Below are 14,929 nucleotides of genomic sequence, written 5' to 3'. Positions count from 1 at the left end.
GGTAAGGTAAAGTCCAGCTACAGGTGTTGTATTATACTAGGAGGTAAGGTAAAGTCCAGCTACAGGCGTGTGTTCAGTATATGAGCTATAAAGCAGCAGATGAAGAGGGTGTTTTTTCACTATAGGCTAAGATGTGTTTTCAAGTGTAAAACGCAAATATAAAAGTCTGTGTGATCAAATATCAACTCACAGCCCCGTGTGTGTGTGTGCGTGCGTGTTCCCAGGTGGTGCCCCTACCTTCAGGGGGTTGTAGTGTCTTGTTGTTCTGGGTGCACCAGCCTACTGGGTGGAGTTCGGCGGTCATGACATCACACCAGAAGTCGGCCTTGCGGTCATCTCCGTAGCCACTGAAGCGCAGCAGCAGCAGCTGGCTGCAGGTGGTGACGATGGTGGCCACCCAGTAAGTGTCTGGCCTGCTCTTATTGGCCACCTCCAGCTTCATCCCCGGCTGGAAGCTGGTCTGTAGGCTGATGTCCACCTGCGAGGACCAATCAGAGAGCACCCTGTCACACAAGAGCCAGCCCTCACTGACACTGATAGGTGAGCTTGATTCTAATGGGCTTGCACTTAAGAGGTAAATCAAGTGCATTGGGCGAGATAAAGCACATCTATACATTGACGTTCTAAAGTGGATGACATCACAGGTCTACATGCAAAATGAGGGACGTCTTACTGGCTCGCTGAGCCATGACTGACAGAGTAAAACACAGGTGGGCCACAGGTAATGAACAGGTCATTTCTAAAATCTCCCCACCCACACTATCTGTTTATGTATCTGTTTGTTCACAAGGGTCAAGGGTTCTTTAAAGTTCCACTGATCTTTCAACCACTTACGGACAGTGGCTCACAGAGAGAACATGAGGACGAGAGAGAGAGAGAACATGAGGACGAGAGAGAGAGAACATGAGGACGAGAGAGAGAACATATCTAAAGGGCTAGTACCAGGAAATGGATAATGTAATGTGTTTCAACCATAGCCACAGGCTGCACTCACACATATCTAAAACCAATTATATAAAACACAACACACAAACGCACGCACGCGCACACACTGCCTGTGTTACTGGAAGAAAGCCAACATCTTAGAACTAAAAACCATGCAAATGGCCTCATGACTTCCTGATAAAAACAAAGCAAATATGCTGTATCACACTGGATGGCTTATGTAAGAGAGGCAGAGGCAGAGAGAGAGAGAGAGAGACAAAGACAGAAGACAGAGAGACAAAGAGAGAGACAGAGAGAGAGAGAGAGACCCCACAATGAATCACTTTTTCAATTGGCACTAGGTCTGTTGAGAGCATGAGAGATATTTCACCATTTCACATTCTCAGGGGAAATCATGCTCTTTTTCCTGTGACTCAGTCCACTTACCAACAACACTCCCATTCAAATATAGGCAATCCGGGGAATCACAAAAAAAAAAACAAGCAATCACATCAGCGCACCCCTCACGGACTTCACACACAGAGATTGAGCCCGCTTAAACTGGCATCTATGAAATCAGTCAATGTCATTAAACCCACTGAAAGTCTACTTCCATACTGTACGCTCCTTTCTTTCTGCTACATTATGTAGGACTACTTATGCATTCCCTTTTCCCATAGTCCCCGGCAGCTGTGTGGCGGGCCTCCTGAAGATAAGCCTGATAGACATCTGTTCTCACTACTACTACTGGCAGTCTGACACTACACCAGGCAAGACTGGGGAGTACTCTAACATATAAGGCAGGGAGGGGTATTCAACTCTTACCCTACGAGAACCAGAGCCTGCTGGTTTTCTGTTCTACCTGATAATTAATTGCACCCACCTGGTGTCCCAGGTCTAAATCAGTCCCTTAGAGGGGAACAATGAAAAACGGCAGTGGCACTGGCTTCGAGGTCCAGAGTTGAGTTTGACGGATATAAGGTATACATGCCTTTTTCCATCTTTTTCCAACTTCCATGGAGCCTGAGTCATAATCTCTGAGTAATTGTGTGGGTTGTGTTCAGGCCGGCTGGTTGGTGTGGTTTGGTGTGGGTTGGATTAAATGGAATCAATGCTAAATGTCACACAGGAATTTACGCGTGTATGACGCCAAAATAGACATACACTGTGCACAGCACATTGGCGAAAGTATTCAGACCCCTTCCCTTTTTCCACATTCTGTTAGGTTACAGCCTCATTCTAAAATGGATAAAATAAATAAAAATCCTCATCAATCTACACACAATACCCCATAATAACAGAGCAAAAACATATTTTTAGAAATTGTTGCAAATATATAAAAAATAAATACACAAATACCTTATTTGCATAAGTATTCAAACCCTTTGCTATGAGACTCGAAATTGAGCTCAGGTGCATCCTGTTTCCATTGATCATCCTTGAGATGTTTCTACAACTTGATTGGAGGCCACCTGTGTTAAATTCAATTGAGTGGACATAATTTGGAAAGGCACACGACTGTCCACAGTTGACAGTGCATGTCAGAGCATCAGAGCAAAAAAACAAGCAATGAGGTAGAAGGAATTTTCCGTAGAGCCCCGAGATAGCATTGTGTCAAGGCACAGATCTGGGGAAGGGTACCAAAAAATGTCTGCAGCATTGAAGGTCCCCAAGAACACAGTGGCCTCCATCCTTCTGAAATGAAAGAAGTTTGGAACCACCAAGACTCTTCCTAGAGCTGGCCAAACTGAGCAATCGGGTGAGAAGGGCCTTGGTCAGGGAGGTGACCAAGAACCCGATGGTCACTCTGACAGAGCACCAGAGTTCCTCTGTGGAGATGGGAGAACCTTCCAGAAGGACAATCATCTCAGCAGCACTCCACCAATCAGGCCTTTATGGTAGAGTGGCCGGAAGGAAGCCACTCCTCAGTAAAAGGCACCACAGCCCACTTGGAGTTTGCCAAAAGGCTCCTAGAGGACTTTCAGACCATGAGAAACAAGATTCTCTGGTCTGATGAAACCAAGATTGAACTCTTTGGCCTGAAGGCCAAGCGTCATGTCTGGAGGAAACCTGGCACCATCCCTACGGTGAAGCATAGTGGTGGCAGCATCATGCTGTGGGGATGTTTTTCAGCGGCAGGGACTGGGAGACTAGTCAGGATGGAGGGAAAGATGAATGGAGCAAAGTACAGAGAGCTCCTTGATTTAAACTTGCTGCAGAGTGCTGAGGACATCAGACTGGGGTGAAGGTTCACCTTCCAACAGGACAACGACCCTAAGCACACAGCCAAAACAATGCAGGAGTGGCTTCGGGACACGTCTCTGAAAGTCCTTGAGTGGCCCAGCCAGAGCCTGCACTTGAACCCAATCGAACATCTCTGGAGAGACCGGAAAATAGCTGTGCAGTGACGCTCCCCATCCAACCTGACAGAGCTTGAGAGGATCTGTGGAGAAGAATGGGAGAAACTCCCCAAATACAGGTGTGCCAAGCTTGTAGCATCATACCCAAGAAGACTCGAGGCTGTAATCGCTGCCAAAGGTGCTTTACCAAAGTACTGAGTAAAGGGTCTGAATACTAATGTAAATGTGGTATTTCCGTTTTTTCTTTGTCATTATGGGGTATTGTGTGTAGATTGATGAGAGAAAATAACAATTTAATCCATTTTAGAATAAGGCTGTAACGTAACAAAATGTGGAACAAGTCAAGGGGTCTGAATACTTTCCGAATGCACAGACGCAACAATGACGATGCAGGGTATGTCATCTCTGGTATGTGAGTCTCAGTCAACAGCAGTGACTCTGAATATGTGACTGTATTTGAATGTGGTCTTCAGCAAGTAAGTCATGACTGAGCCTATGAGCCTAACTACACTGTGTTTAACATCATTAGCTGAAGTACATTCTCACTCAAACACATGTTTAAAGGGATTTGAGTGATTGCCACTCATTCAACAACAGTATTTACAAGATGTTGTGGGGGTTATGGAAATGTAAACGTGTGTTTCTCACTCACATGTTTGAAAGCGGTGTGGGGTGCAGCGGTCGCCCCCGTCTCCTCTAGGTACTCCTCCCAATTAAAGTCTGCCTCTTCCTCCATGGAGTCTGCGTCTGATAGGAAGAAAGTGCTGTCAATCATTTTGACTGCCACCAACCCAGTCACAAAACATTAAAGAAAAAAAACAACCATCACAGCATCACACTCAATAATGACATGTTTTATTTCATTAAATAGCAGAAGCAAAATTATTCAGTCGACATTCATGCCGGTTATAGACTAGGGTGATATTGTCTATATGAATGCAGCTGCCACTGTATTGAAGCCATTGGACGCAGTTATTATTTCTTGCAGGCGATAGGTTCAATACACATCACTGCATTCTGTATCAAAGTTCGGTTCACACTGTGAACCCGAATGAACACATGTCCTGTGTAGCTCAGTTGATAGAGCATGGGCCTTGCAACACCAGGGTTGTGGGTTCGATTCCTGCAGTGGACCAGTACGAGTGAAAAAAATATGAAAATGTATGCACTCACTACTGTAAGTCGCCCTGGATAAGAGCATGTGCTAAATCAATACATGTCAAATGTGTAGGCCTACGCCTCTTCATTAAATCTGAGCTGGAATCTTCTTCTCAGTCTATTCCGTTCAAACAACTCGAGCCTATGCGCATGTTGTAATCAAAATTAAAATCTTAATTGGCTCATTTCAAACTGTCCTTTGGTGAGGCGCAGCTGGGAGCTAGTTCTGTACGGTGGTGGGGGTTGATAAAACAGAATTGGGGGATCTTCCATCATCGTTTAAATCTCCAGTTTGGGAATAGATTACAACACAGATGGACAGAGAGTTGTGGATAAAACGTTAACAGAATGTCGCCACTGCTCAACGAGAATGTCCTATGCATCTGCCAACACCTCAAATATGTCACCCCAGTATACCGGCGCAAGACGGAAACGCAAAGAAACATAACATCGTCTCACCTCTGCATTCAAGCATTCCTTGGCAGCTGATTCTGACTGGGCCAAAGAAATTACAGGAGTGATAGGTAGACTATGTTTATATTTGTTTAGTCTTTGGTTTATAGCCACAGGTATGCACCCATTCTCAGTGGTTGAGAGCAGAGGGTTTCAGCACCTTGTGAATGTGCTCGAGCCACGTTACAAACTTCCCTCTTGCATTCATTTCAGCAAACAGGTAGTACCCGCTCTATATATGCAAGCCAAAGCTGTCAATGAATTGGCCAATGCACACTGTGAAGGCACTTAACAGGTACAGCCCATTACATTAAACCGGAATGGTTGATGTCCCATGCTACAGTCAAGCTCTCTTTCTGAGAGTCACAACTGTGCATCTGGCACTTAAAGAGGCAGTGTCATGGTGCGTTCGTAACCAAGTGGGAAGTGGGAATATACCACATATGACTGGAAACAATCCACTTGAACAGCCCTCCAACTGTTAATTACTAGTGGGGAAACTCGTCTATCATCCTGAGCACCCACTTCTCCGACATGGTGACCTCTGACGTCACCTACTAAGGAAATGCCCTTTATAACAGTATTATCTGCAGTTAAAATAAATCCATTATTGTGATTTTTTAACTCCAATTTCTTGGATGTGTAGTTTAATGTGTATAGTGTATTTTTATGTGTATTCTTGTGCTAAACAGGGCTCATCTGGAAAAGAGACCTTGGTCTTAGCATCGACTCCCTGTCAAAATAAAGGTTCAATCAAATGAAAATAAAATACAATGCAGTGGAGAAAAAGCAAAGAAACAAGAATAATGTTGTAAGCAAAACAGAATATTTCCTCAGTCCCTAGCGAAAGAGTCGAGTGGAATACAGTTTGCGTGGAGTGGGAAAAAAATGTGTACGCCTTCATTCTGCAACGATCAAAGTCACTGTGTAAACAGATACGTCATAATAAGCATAACATACAGATTTAATGAGACAAGCAGGGTGAGATCTGATCACACACACCAATGTCATTTCTCTAAATCTACGGGGAAGGAACCTTATAAAGCACACAGCAGGAACCAGCTGAAATGCAGTTCAGTCTCTTTTCAACCATCCAAAATTAGGTCACTTGAAAATGTATCTGACCTTTAGTGAGTTTTATGTGTGTGCATTTGTGTGTGTGTGTTCCAGGTCTTACATAGTTCCACTAATGTTTCTCCTCAAGGTGAGAACTGTTTAATTTGCCCGTGGGAGACTGTTACTTGGACAAGGTATAATGTGTCTTCAAAGTGTGTGTGTGTGTGTGTGTGTGTGTGTGTGTGTGTGTGTGTGTGTGTGTGTGTGTGTGTGTGTGTGTGTGTGTGTGTGTGTGTGTGTGTGTGTGTGTGTGTGTGTGTGTGTGTGTGAGAGAGAGAGAGAGAGAGAGAGAGCATCTGTGTGTGTGGTTTCTCCCCTCTAGGCTGTGTCTCATGGGACTTTGTGTGTGGGACTTAACCTGCACTAATGAGAGAGAAGAAACTACCAGTTGTTGCAGTCGGGGGTTTTCTGAAAAGAATCTGCTAGGCTTGCACTTCTCCTTTACACATAGTAGTGTGTGTGTGTGTGTTTGTGTGTTCACACTCCACATCCCCAGACCTTTACAAAGGCTATGACATCATACCTTCCACTATCCATCTCCATCTGATTCAAAGGGGTCACGTTACGAACGCTGCTTTTAACAAAAAGTAATCTTGTATTTGGGATTCAGAAAAGCACTTTAAAAATCCTTAAAAATATGTTTATAATTAAAAAGATGCTAGATCAACCGTAGTGTTGAGAAAATGCTCCTAGGTGAGTTGCAGTTCCTCTTTCCTGTCCGCCCGACAAAACTTTCCTGTTTTCTATTTATTTTAATTCGAGTTCCACTTTTCCAGTCTGTTCATCTGATAAGAAGCACCTTGTCGGACTGAACATTACAGAACAAGGAAGTGAAGACAGGAAAACCCTGACAGAGAGACTAACTATGACTCCACAGTCAGCTCATACATCCCCACACCACTGACCAGGTAAACTGGACCAGATTCTCTCACAGTTTGACAGTGGCTGCTGCAGATTCCTGCTGAATAATAAAAAAAAACAGAAAAATAACCCTGCACTACACGCATTCTGAGACCTCGATGAAGGTCAATAATGGTGTGGCATGTCAAAAGGAATGGGAAATGGCTGCTTTTCACTGCAATCCCAGCCTTTTGAAAGCACAACCCCCTGTTGTGATTGTGATACAATGGAGATAACCGGTTGTGCGCTTCACGTGTCATCAAACAATGGCAGACAAAAAAAATGAGGAAGGGATCGAAGATTAAAAAGCGTAGGTAAAATCCCTCACCTGAGTACACCCGTTCTTCTCTCCCATTGGTCGGGCTGTGGGATTTCCCCGCGGAGAGGGCCAACGGCCTGTCCTGTGGGCGGGACTGCATCCTGCTCTCTTCCTGGTAACCTTTACCCTTTGTCCGTCTGTCTTCAGACTCCCCAGTCTTCACTGCATCTCCCTCATTCCTCCACTGTGTCACACAAAGGAGGAGTTAAGTAGGAATGGAGCATTAAAAACCATACCATGTCCATCTAAGTTGTAACGAAAGACAATATGGGCAATTATTTCAGACCATACAGATGAGAAACAAGAAGAAACCCGCACACTGCTCTTGATAGCGTCACTGCTCTTTAATAAGCTTTACGTGTCTGCCTCAAGGCCTTCGTCAGAGCTTTTGAAAATGCATTAGCACCCTTATGTAGACATAGCTCCACCCACATCCGTTCCATGCATCGAATGGGGTTGGAGTGAAAATAAGTAAGTGTTACCAAATATAACAATGCATTTCATAAATATTAGAATAAAGTGTGTACCACAAACCACAATGAGGACATTGACTCACCAAGCAAGTTTTCATAAATCATTGGGTACAGCAAGAAAAACATCAGAGTAATCTGAAATGGGGGCATTAATTCATGTTCACATTTACAACATAACATACATTAGGCATTTCCTCATTAAGACCTTTAGGAAATAATGTCTGGGGGGTGAAAATCCCAAAACATTCTCTTTTGCTCAGAGTATTATTTTTATCACCTCCCCTGTCTGATATCTTAACTTTCTCTATGCCACAAAATCTAAAGGTAGAAATGTCGTTTCTCCTGATTGAACTTTAATGGTCACGAATACTCTGTATGAGAGAACGAGAGGTTTTACCTACATAACAGCCCACTACACAGAAGGGATAGCCTCTGTTCTACTAATTATATTTGTACAGCATAGAATACCTGCTCAGCACAGTGTATTTCTATGTCTCTGCTTGGTACAGTCTGCGAGAGCAATGTGCAGTTTCTGCTGTTGTGGATTTGCATACCTCAGCACAGCTCTTCAGCCACAAGAGATAACCAATCACAGTTGAAATAAGGTAGAAGAACAGGACCGACACACTCCTCAAAGATCAGCGTTAAATAAACCATTACGAAAGAAGCGGTGTTTCAAATGACTTAAATCGCTCATATAGGAATCATAACGCTTAGTCATAATTTACTCATAATTGTGTTTTATCTAAAAGATCTTAGAGAAAAACAAACAAAATATTTTCCTATTGTTTTTCCACCCTGTCTCTTTGCCAGATCACATGGTTACAATTGTGATATTTTGGGATAACTGCCATTTCGCTCAGCCTCCGCAATGACTCACTCGAACTGCACGCACTTCCATCAAATGTTCAATTAACACGGATTCATAGAGCAGATTCATACCAATGCCCTTCAATCAAACTAATACACAAAAACAACTCTCTGCAGACTTCGCAAATTTGCCTAAGCATTCAAATCCCCATTCAAACGAGCAATAGGCAATGTTATGTGCTTGTCATCATGCGTTTTTAAAGCATGAGGAACATCATTGGAAATGAATTTAAATCACCTAGATGCTTAATTGCATAGCTGTGTCCTTTCACGACATGTATTCCTTCTGAATGTGTCCTCTGTCACGCAGGGATCCAAACACACATATATCCATAGCGTAAACAACAAGCTGGTCTAATTGGACTCACATGACGCTGCCCCCTGTCCCTCTCCACTCAGCCTGACAGTCCACATTCTCCGGAACGCAAACATATGATCCATCTACTGACTTCAGTCCAGAAACTATCAGAGATCACAGTCCACAGGGTCCATTAAATAACTAAAATGTAGTATAAACCACAATGTCTCGGACACAATCAGAGAAAATCACAGATGTACATGTAGGTTTACAGGATAAAGAGAACCGGGCGATGTATCTCACAGACAGAAGGTCACTTATCCCAGAAATGTTCTCACTGATTTAAATCGAAAAGGTTCACTATTATAGCATTCAGTCAGGAGGATCTAAGGCTGCGTTTACACAGGCAGTCCAATTCTGATTTATGTTTTCACTAATAGTTGAAAAAAACTAAAACAAAAGCAGCCTAACTAAACCACTAAATTGAAACATATTGGTCCATACTTGTCCCCAGTATCCCAGTGAGCAGCCCAGATTGGATCCTGGGGATTAGATTGATCTGTGTGTTAATCTGAGACGCAGGTCTTTCCTGGTTAAAACCTCGTCAGATTGAGATGGAGGGGGGCGGTGTTGTGGGTTAGCCCTGATGAGTCCAGTAGACACCACACGCCGTCCCTTAGCTGCCTTTCTCTAAAACCCCAACCAGGACAATAGAAAGATTACATGGGGAATTAACAGATTAACTAACACTATTTGGGCTGGGTGTGTCCTTCCTTATCTCCCGTCATGTTTTTGTTTGTAGGTATCAAAATTTGACACAATTTATCCTGTTAAGAGTAATGATCTCTCAACGATTTCTACACTTCTGTTTTATCACTCACTATGTAATCTACAATATTACATCCAATGAGAGATTTTATGATTTATCAGTATCTATGATGTATTAGTATAATTTATCAGTAGAATATCGTGTCTTGTCTCTATGGCTCATCTAGCCTGGTGTGTTCCTTAAACAGCCTGTGATGCTGTGTGAGATCAGCTGACTGAGATATTTAAAAGACTGAAGTGCAAACAACTGCTCCGGGCAGACAGACAGACAGACCACAATGCACAGAGGCAATGAGAAAACATACCAATGGGCAGCCTACTGCCTACAACAGCAGTCTTCAGGAAACTTCTCCAGCATCAAGCCATTGTTTGAGTAACATCACACCAGAAGGTCTATATGATTACTTTTTTAAACTCAAAAATAATCGAAAATATATGGAAATGGATGTTGTTTGATCTTATTCCAACTTTCGTGTTGTTTAATAAGATGTCTTTATCTTCTTTGAAGAAAAAACATCCGATGTAGGCCAATCATTGGACAGCCTTTCTGTGCAGAGCACGTTGTGTCTGTTATGCTGACTCTTATGCCACGTGATTCTCATTATCTCTCCCCCAGACATTGAGTTGCTCATGATCGGGTCAAAAGAAGAAAATATATATATTTTTTAACTCCTGTGATTCATTCAACCATACACCTCACTGAAGACTATTTATTAGTGGAGAAAACTAAATTTGGCTTTCTTTACATTGCAATTAATCTAGTCAACCAGACATTTCCCATGAGCAATTACCTTTTGCCATTATTTCACCTAAAACTACAGCAGACACCTCTGAACTGACGATGTCAAGTCACAGCCTTGACCTAATGACTTAATACATCCGTTTTCCATATCATTGTGTTATGTAAATCACTGCGAAAGATGTGTTAGTAATGTAAATTGTTCTTGGCTAATACAATTCTCTGTCTTCACTCACAGAGCAGTGCCAATCCATCAATGTTTCATCTGTCCTTCCTTTAGAACCTTATCAGGAACATTTACATACAATGGCATGTGCTTTCAAAAGATCGATTATGAACGGCGCTGAGGAGTACATGAATACAACCATCAATAACCATGCATCCTTGATCATCTCTACCCCTATACCAGATCCCTGGACACTTCCTAGGGGTTTACTGTAAAGAGGCGAGATCTTCTCCGTGATGTTGCTTGCTTCCATTCCATCTATGCTACACCAGTACCAAGGTAAAACGATCTCACATGACAGCCACGGACCTACCGTATGTTTTAGGGTATTATGGCAATACGCAGCCTGAATACGCATGAGTGCGCACATGCACATCACTGTTCATTCGGAAGCGTGGCTTATTTTTATATTCATTATGGAGCCGAATGTAATTCCGAAGAGGGATCATCAGAATAATGTGCAGCTAAACTCCGGATTTGCTGACCGTCCGCAATAAAAAAAATAATAATTAAATGGATATATGCGCGGTTTAACCCAAGTTAGAAACTTCATCATAGAAATTTGGCATAACGTCGGATTGGGGGAATTACCTCGTGCAATTGTACAATCATCAAGATTGGATGTTAAAACCTTGATGGATGATTAAAAAGACAAATGGAACCGTTCATCAGACCATTATTCTATGTCTACTAAATAACGATAAAAAAATAGATTGTAACTGCTAATGCTGATAAAGTGAAAGAGGAAATGTAGCTAGGCGTACTGTGCATTTGTGGGATACGGGTGTCGCCGACGTCCTCTCCGTGCGTTACACAGTCAGTCATTTGTATTTCGCACTTCGCTAATGTACTTTGCACACAAAGTATTGCAGCGGAAAAAAACTCTAACGGTATTGCTAAACGTCCACTTCTAATTTAATTCATTAGAGCTTGTTAATGCGCATCAAAAGAAACTGAAACTGGACGGTTAACTGCAGTAATTAATTTTTTTCCTCATTCAAAGATTTGACATGCAGTTTTTTACACACCAAAACCCGCCATGTTGAAAGTGGTTTGACATATTGGCAATGTCCGGTATTTTCCGATGCCTTTGCGCACCTATGTGTGGAAAAAGCATGACACACCTACACGTTTAAACTGTAAATATGAACATTTAAAACGAAGTCAGAGGTGTGAACTTATGAGCATTTCACTATTTTATCGTTTTCAGTAGAAAGCAGACCGTTAGATGGAAATTCATTTATCAGGCTTATTGAAATGTGTTTTTCCTATGCACGGCAAGCATTAAAATAAATGTTTATGTAACCAATTTATTTTGCATCAAGGTTTACATTAAATAGAGAAAAACAATCATACTAACTAAATTTAAAGTGCCACGAAGCGACGTTCTCACCGCATGTGAAAGCTATAATTACGCACGTAAAAACACTTTGAACAACTTGGCTCCTGAATGCGCCAGTATTTCTGTTTCTAGAGAAACAGCCTCGGGTAGGAATGGTTAAAGGTTTTAGCCAGGAAAAACCATTCACGGTAGATATTTCGTCGAGAAAACGACGGCTCTGGATTAGTAACCTACATAAATATTTAAAGAAGCGTCAACCTGTCACCTGTCTTACCTTAATTATGTTTTTTTCGCGTCAAATTTGCGAGCCTTTTTCGTTCGGTGGAAGCCAGCGAGCGACGTCTTCCAACTGCACAGCACAGAGCTCGTTCCAATATGGCATCTCACATCTGCGCATGTCCAAAAATCTTCTGATTATTTTCAAACCAACTCCTTCAATGACCTTTAGTGCAGTTACGAAATTTGTTCAGCCAATTATAAATAGAATGTCGAAGTAGGCTACCCACCCCCATATTTTAACCCCTCGGTCTTTCATAGCTGAAATACACAACACATAGTTATTGTTACCAGTGTGTTTACACAATGATGAAGCCAACATTTGTACACTTCTGAACCAAGTGTTTCATTTGATTTGATCTATATTTAACTAGGCAAGTCAGTTAAGAACACATTCTTATTTACAATGACGGCCTACCCCGGTCAAACCCTAACACGGACGACGCTGGGCAGATTGTGTCCGGCCCTATGGGACCCCCAATCACGGCCGGTTGTGATACAGCCTGGAATCGAACCAGGGTCTGTAGTGCCGCCTCTAGCACTGAGATGCAGTGCCTTAGACCACTGCGCCACTCGGCAACCCATTGTTTTAAAAATGGGAATATAGGCTATCTTCTATTAAGGGTGTTTTTACATGTGAAGTATAAGTGTCCATAACACAAATCCCAACAGAAGCCAATATGCATACTGTATAGTCAAAGATAAAAACCTGTTTAAGCCTGGAGCCAAAAATGCTTGTCTGACAACTATTTGACTTTCAAATAAATTAACGTATAGGCCTATGCATGTGCTAACCCCTTCTATGAAAATTACATTGGCACTGTTTTTGACTGTTACAGTCGTGTCTTGACATACTAACCTTTTCTTTCGGTTAATTGTGTCTTTTTCTTAAGAATTATGCTATTCAACATATAATGAAACGTAACTCAATGTTCAGTGTGCACGAGAGACAGTCTTACTGATTACAAGGGAATTCAGTGTAACATACCCCACAGAAGTCGTATTAATTTAAAAGATAAGTTAAAATGGTATAGGTTTTTAACAGCTCAATTTGTGGTGTTCTTGTAATGTTAGTGCATAATGTCAAAACTGTTTCCACTTGACTGAAAACTGAAAACGTTTATGCACTTTATTAAAACACTTAGAGCAGCCTACATGAGATAAAACCATTGACATTCATTGATAAGCAATGCATTGATAAAAGCGAGTATGCTCGTGATCATTCTGTCCGTCAACCAAGCCCTTGTATTCATGGGGTCCAGAAGCAAATGGGGGTATGCGGGCTTCATGTGGTCCCAGTTCGGCCCATGTCTCCAAAGTCCCAAACTGAAGGCGACTCAGCAAGGCATGAACGTTTTAAGTTTCCATAAATGTAATTGTATTATCAACCATAATATGATCAGGGTATCTTCATGACATTGCAACAAAAGCATCGCATTCAATGGATATTGATTTAGAAGCAGCCCTATTGTCCTGTTACATTTTTGGAATGCCTCATGTACTAAAGTGGCTGTCATCATTTTATTGTTCTCACTAAATGACACATATTTAACATGCCTACTCCATATGGAAGATTGTCCATTTCATAAAATAATTGTTATAGCGTTCAAGCATTACTGTAACATGTGAAGGTATTTCATACCAAAGTCGATGCTATCCTCTAGTGGCAGAGCGTGTGTAGGCCCACTCGCCAACTGAATGGGAATAGACAGACATGATGGGGGTATACAATATCACATTTTAAACTGTCTTGAACTGGGTATCATATCTTATGAGGATATTCTTTTGACTAAATAAATGTATATTAAAAATATGTATGCTTGTTTGAAAACTATAGTTACAACAGTGTATTGTGGAGGTTTTAGGCGTGTAAAATGTCAGGCTATAATATTTGGTATAGACTGTGAGTAAATCAATTGTTTTAAATTGCGGAACAATAATGCAAAATCTAAATTGCGCAATACAGGCCTACTTGTTGGATAATGATTTTGGGAAACCCTGCAACCTCCTTCTGCTGTCATCATCCCATAACAGTGCTAGCATGAATGAGCATCATCTTCCACTTGCAACTCTCAAATCAAAAAGCTGGCAGTCACTCAGATAGGCCTACCGAATTGTCTGAGTTGCCTAGCCACCACGGGCCTCATCCGCACCCCTTTGGTGAAGCGAATGCCTCTCCGCGGCTTCGCCACTCGCGGTCCTTCCCGGCGGAGGGAAGTGTGCGTGTGCACGTGGTGGTGAGGGGCTGGTAACAGATGGTTGGTTAGAAGCGCGCGGTTTGATCTGCCAGAGAATAGGTTTTAACAAGTGCACAGGGAACCGATTATCCTCCACGTGCGGCGCATGCATTGCACGGGCCACTGCCCTTCGTCTGTGTGCCAGTCAGAAGAAAAGTGATGGTTTGTCTCTACAACTCAATAACTCCCAAATTCATCTAGCCTGCCTTGACAATGACCATGGAGTAGACCTATCATAAACCATTGGATTTAATAAAATGCCATAGGCCTATTGCAAACCCATAGGCTATGGATATAGATTGACTACTTATTAATCAGTAATGAATTAGATTCCAACTCCCTCCTCATTCCATAACTGGACAATAGTGGCTTCATGACTAGGCCCTGGTCATTCAAAGTCGGTTTTGCTT

General features: G+C 42.2%; 1 protein-coding gene across 2 annotated transcripts in view; it reads right to left on the bottom strand.

The window, feature by feature from the left end:
* Nucleotides 1–12,381, bottom strand: part of LOC120032019 (scm-like with four MBT domains protein 2) — a 56,564-nt gene extending 44,183 nt beyond the window's left edge. For both annotated transcript variants that reach the window (XM_038977928.1, XM_038977929.1), the window contains exons 1-4: nucleotides 12,281–12,381; nucleotides 7,240–7,414; nucleotides 3,937–4,031; nucleotides 238–478 (exon numbers count right to left, since the gene is read on the bottom strand). In XM_038977928.1, the coding sequence (XP_038833856.1) occupies nucleotides 238–478; nucleotides 3,937–4,031; nucleotides 7,240–7,330 (427 nt within the window). In that variant the 5' untranslated portion in view covers nucleotides 7,331–7,414; nucleotides 12,281–12,381. The remainder of the gene's footprint in view (nucleotides 1–237; nucleotides 479–3,936; nucleotides 4,032–7,239; nucleotides 7,415–12,280) is intronic.
* Nucleotides 12,382–14,929: the final 2,548 nt, after the last annotated feature.

The sequence above is a fragment of the Salvelinus namaycush genome, chromosome 38 (assembly GCF_016432855.1).
Source record: "Salvelinus namaycush isolate Seneca chromosome 38, SaNama_1.0, whole genome shotgun sequence".
Lineage (NCBI taxonomy): Eukaryota > Metazoa > Chordata > Actinopteri > Salmoniformes > Salmonidae > Salvelinus > Salvelinus namaycush.
This window is presented reverse-complemented; position numbering and strand designations above follow the sequence as displayed.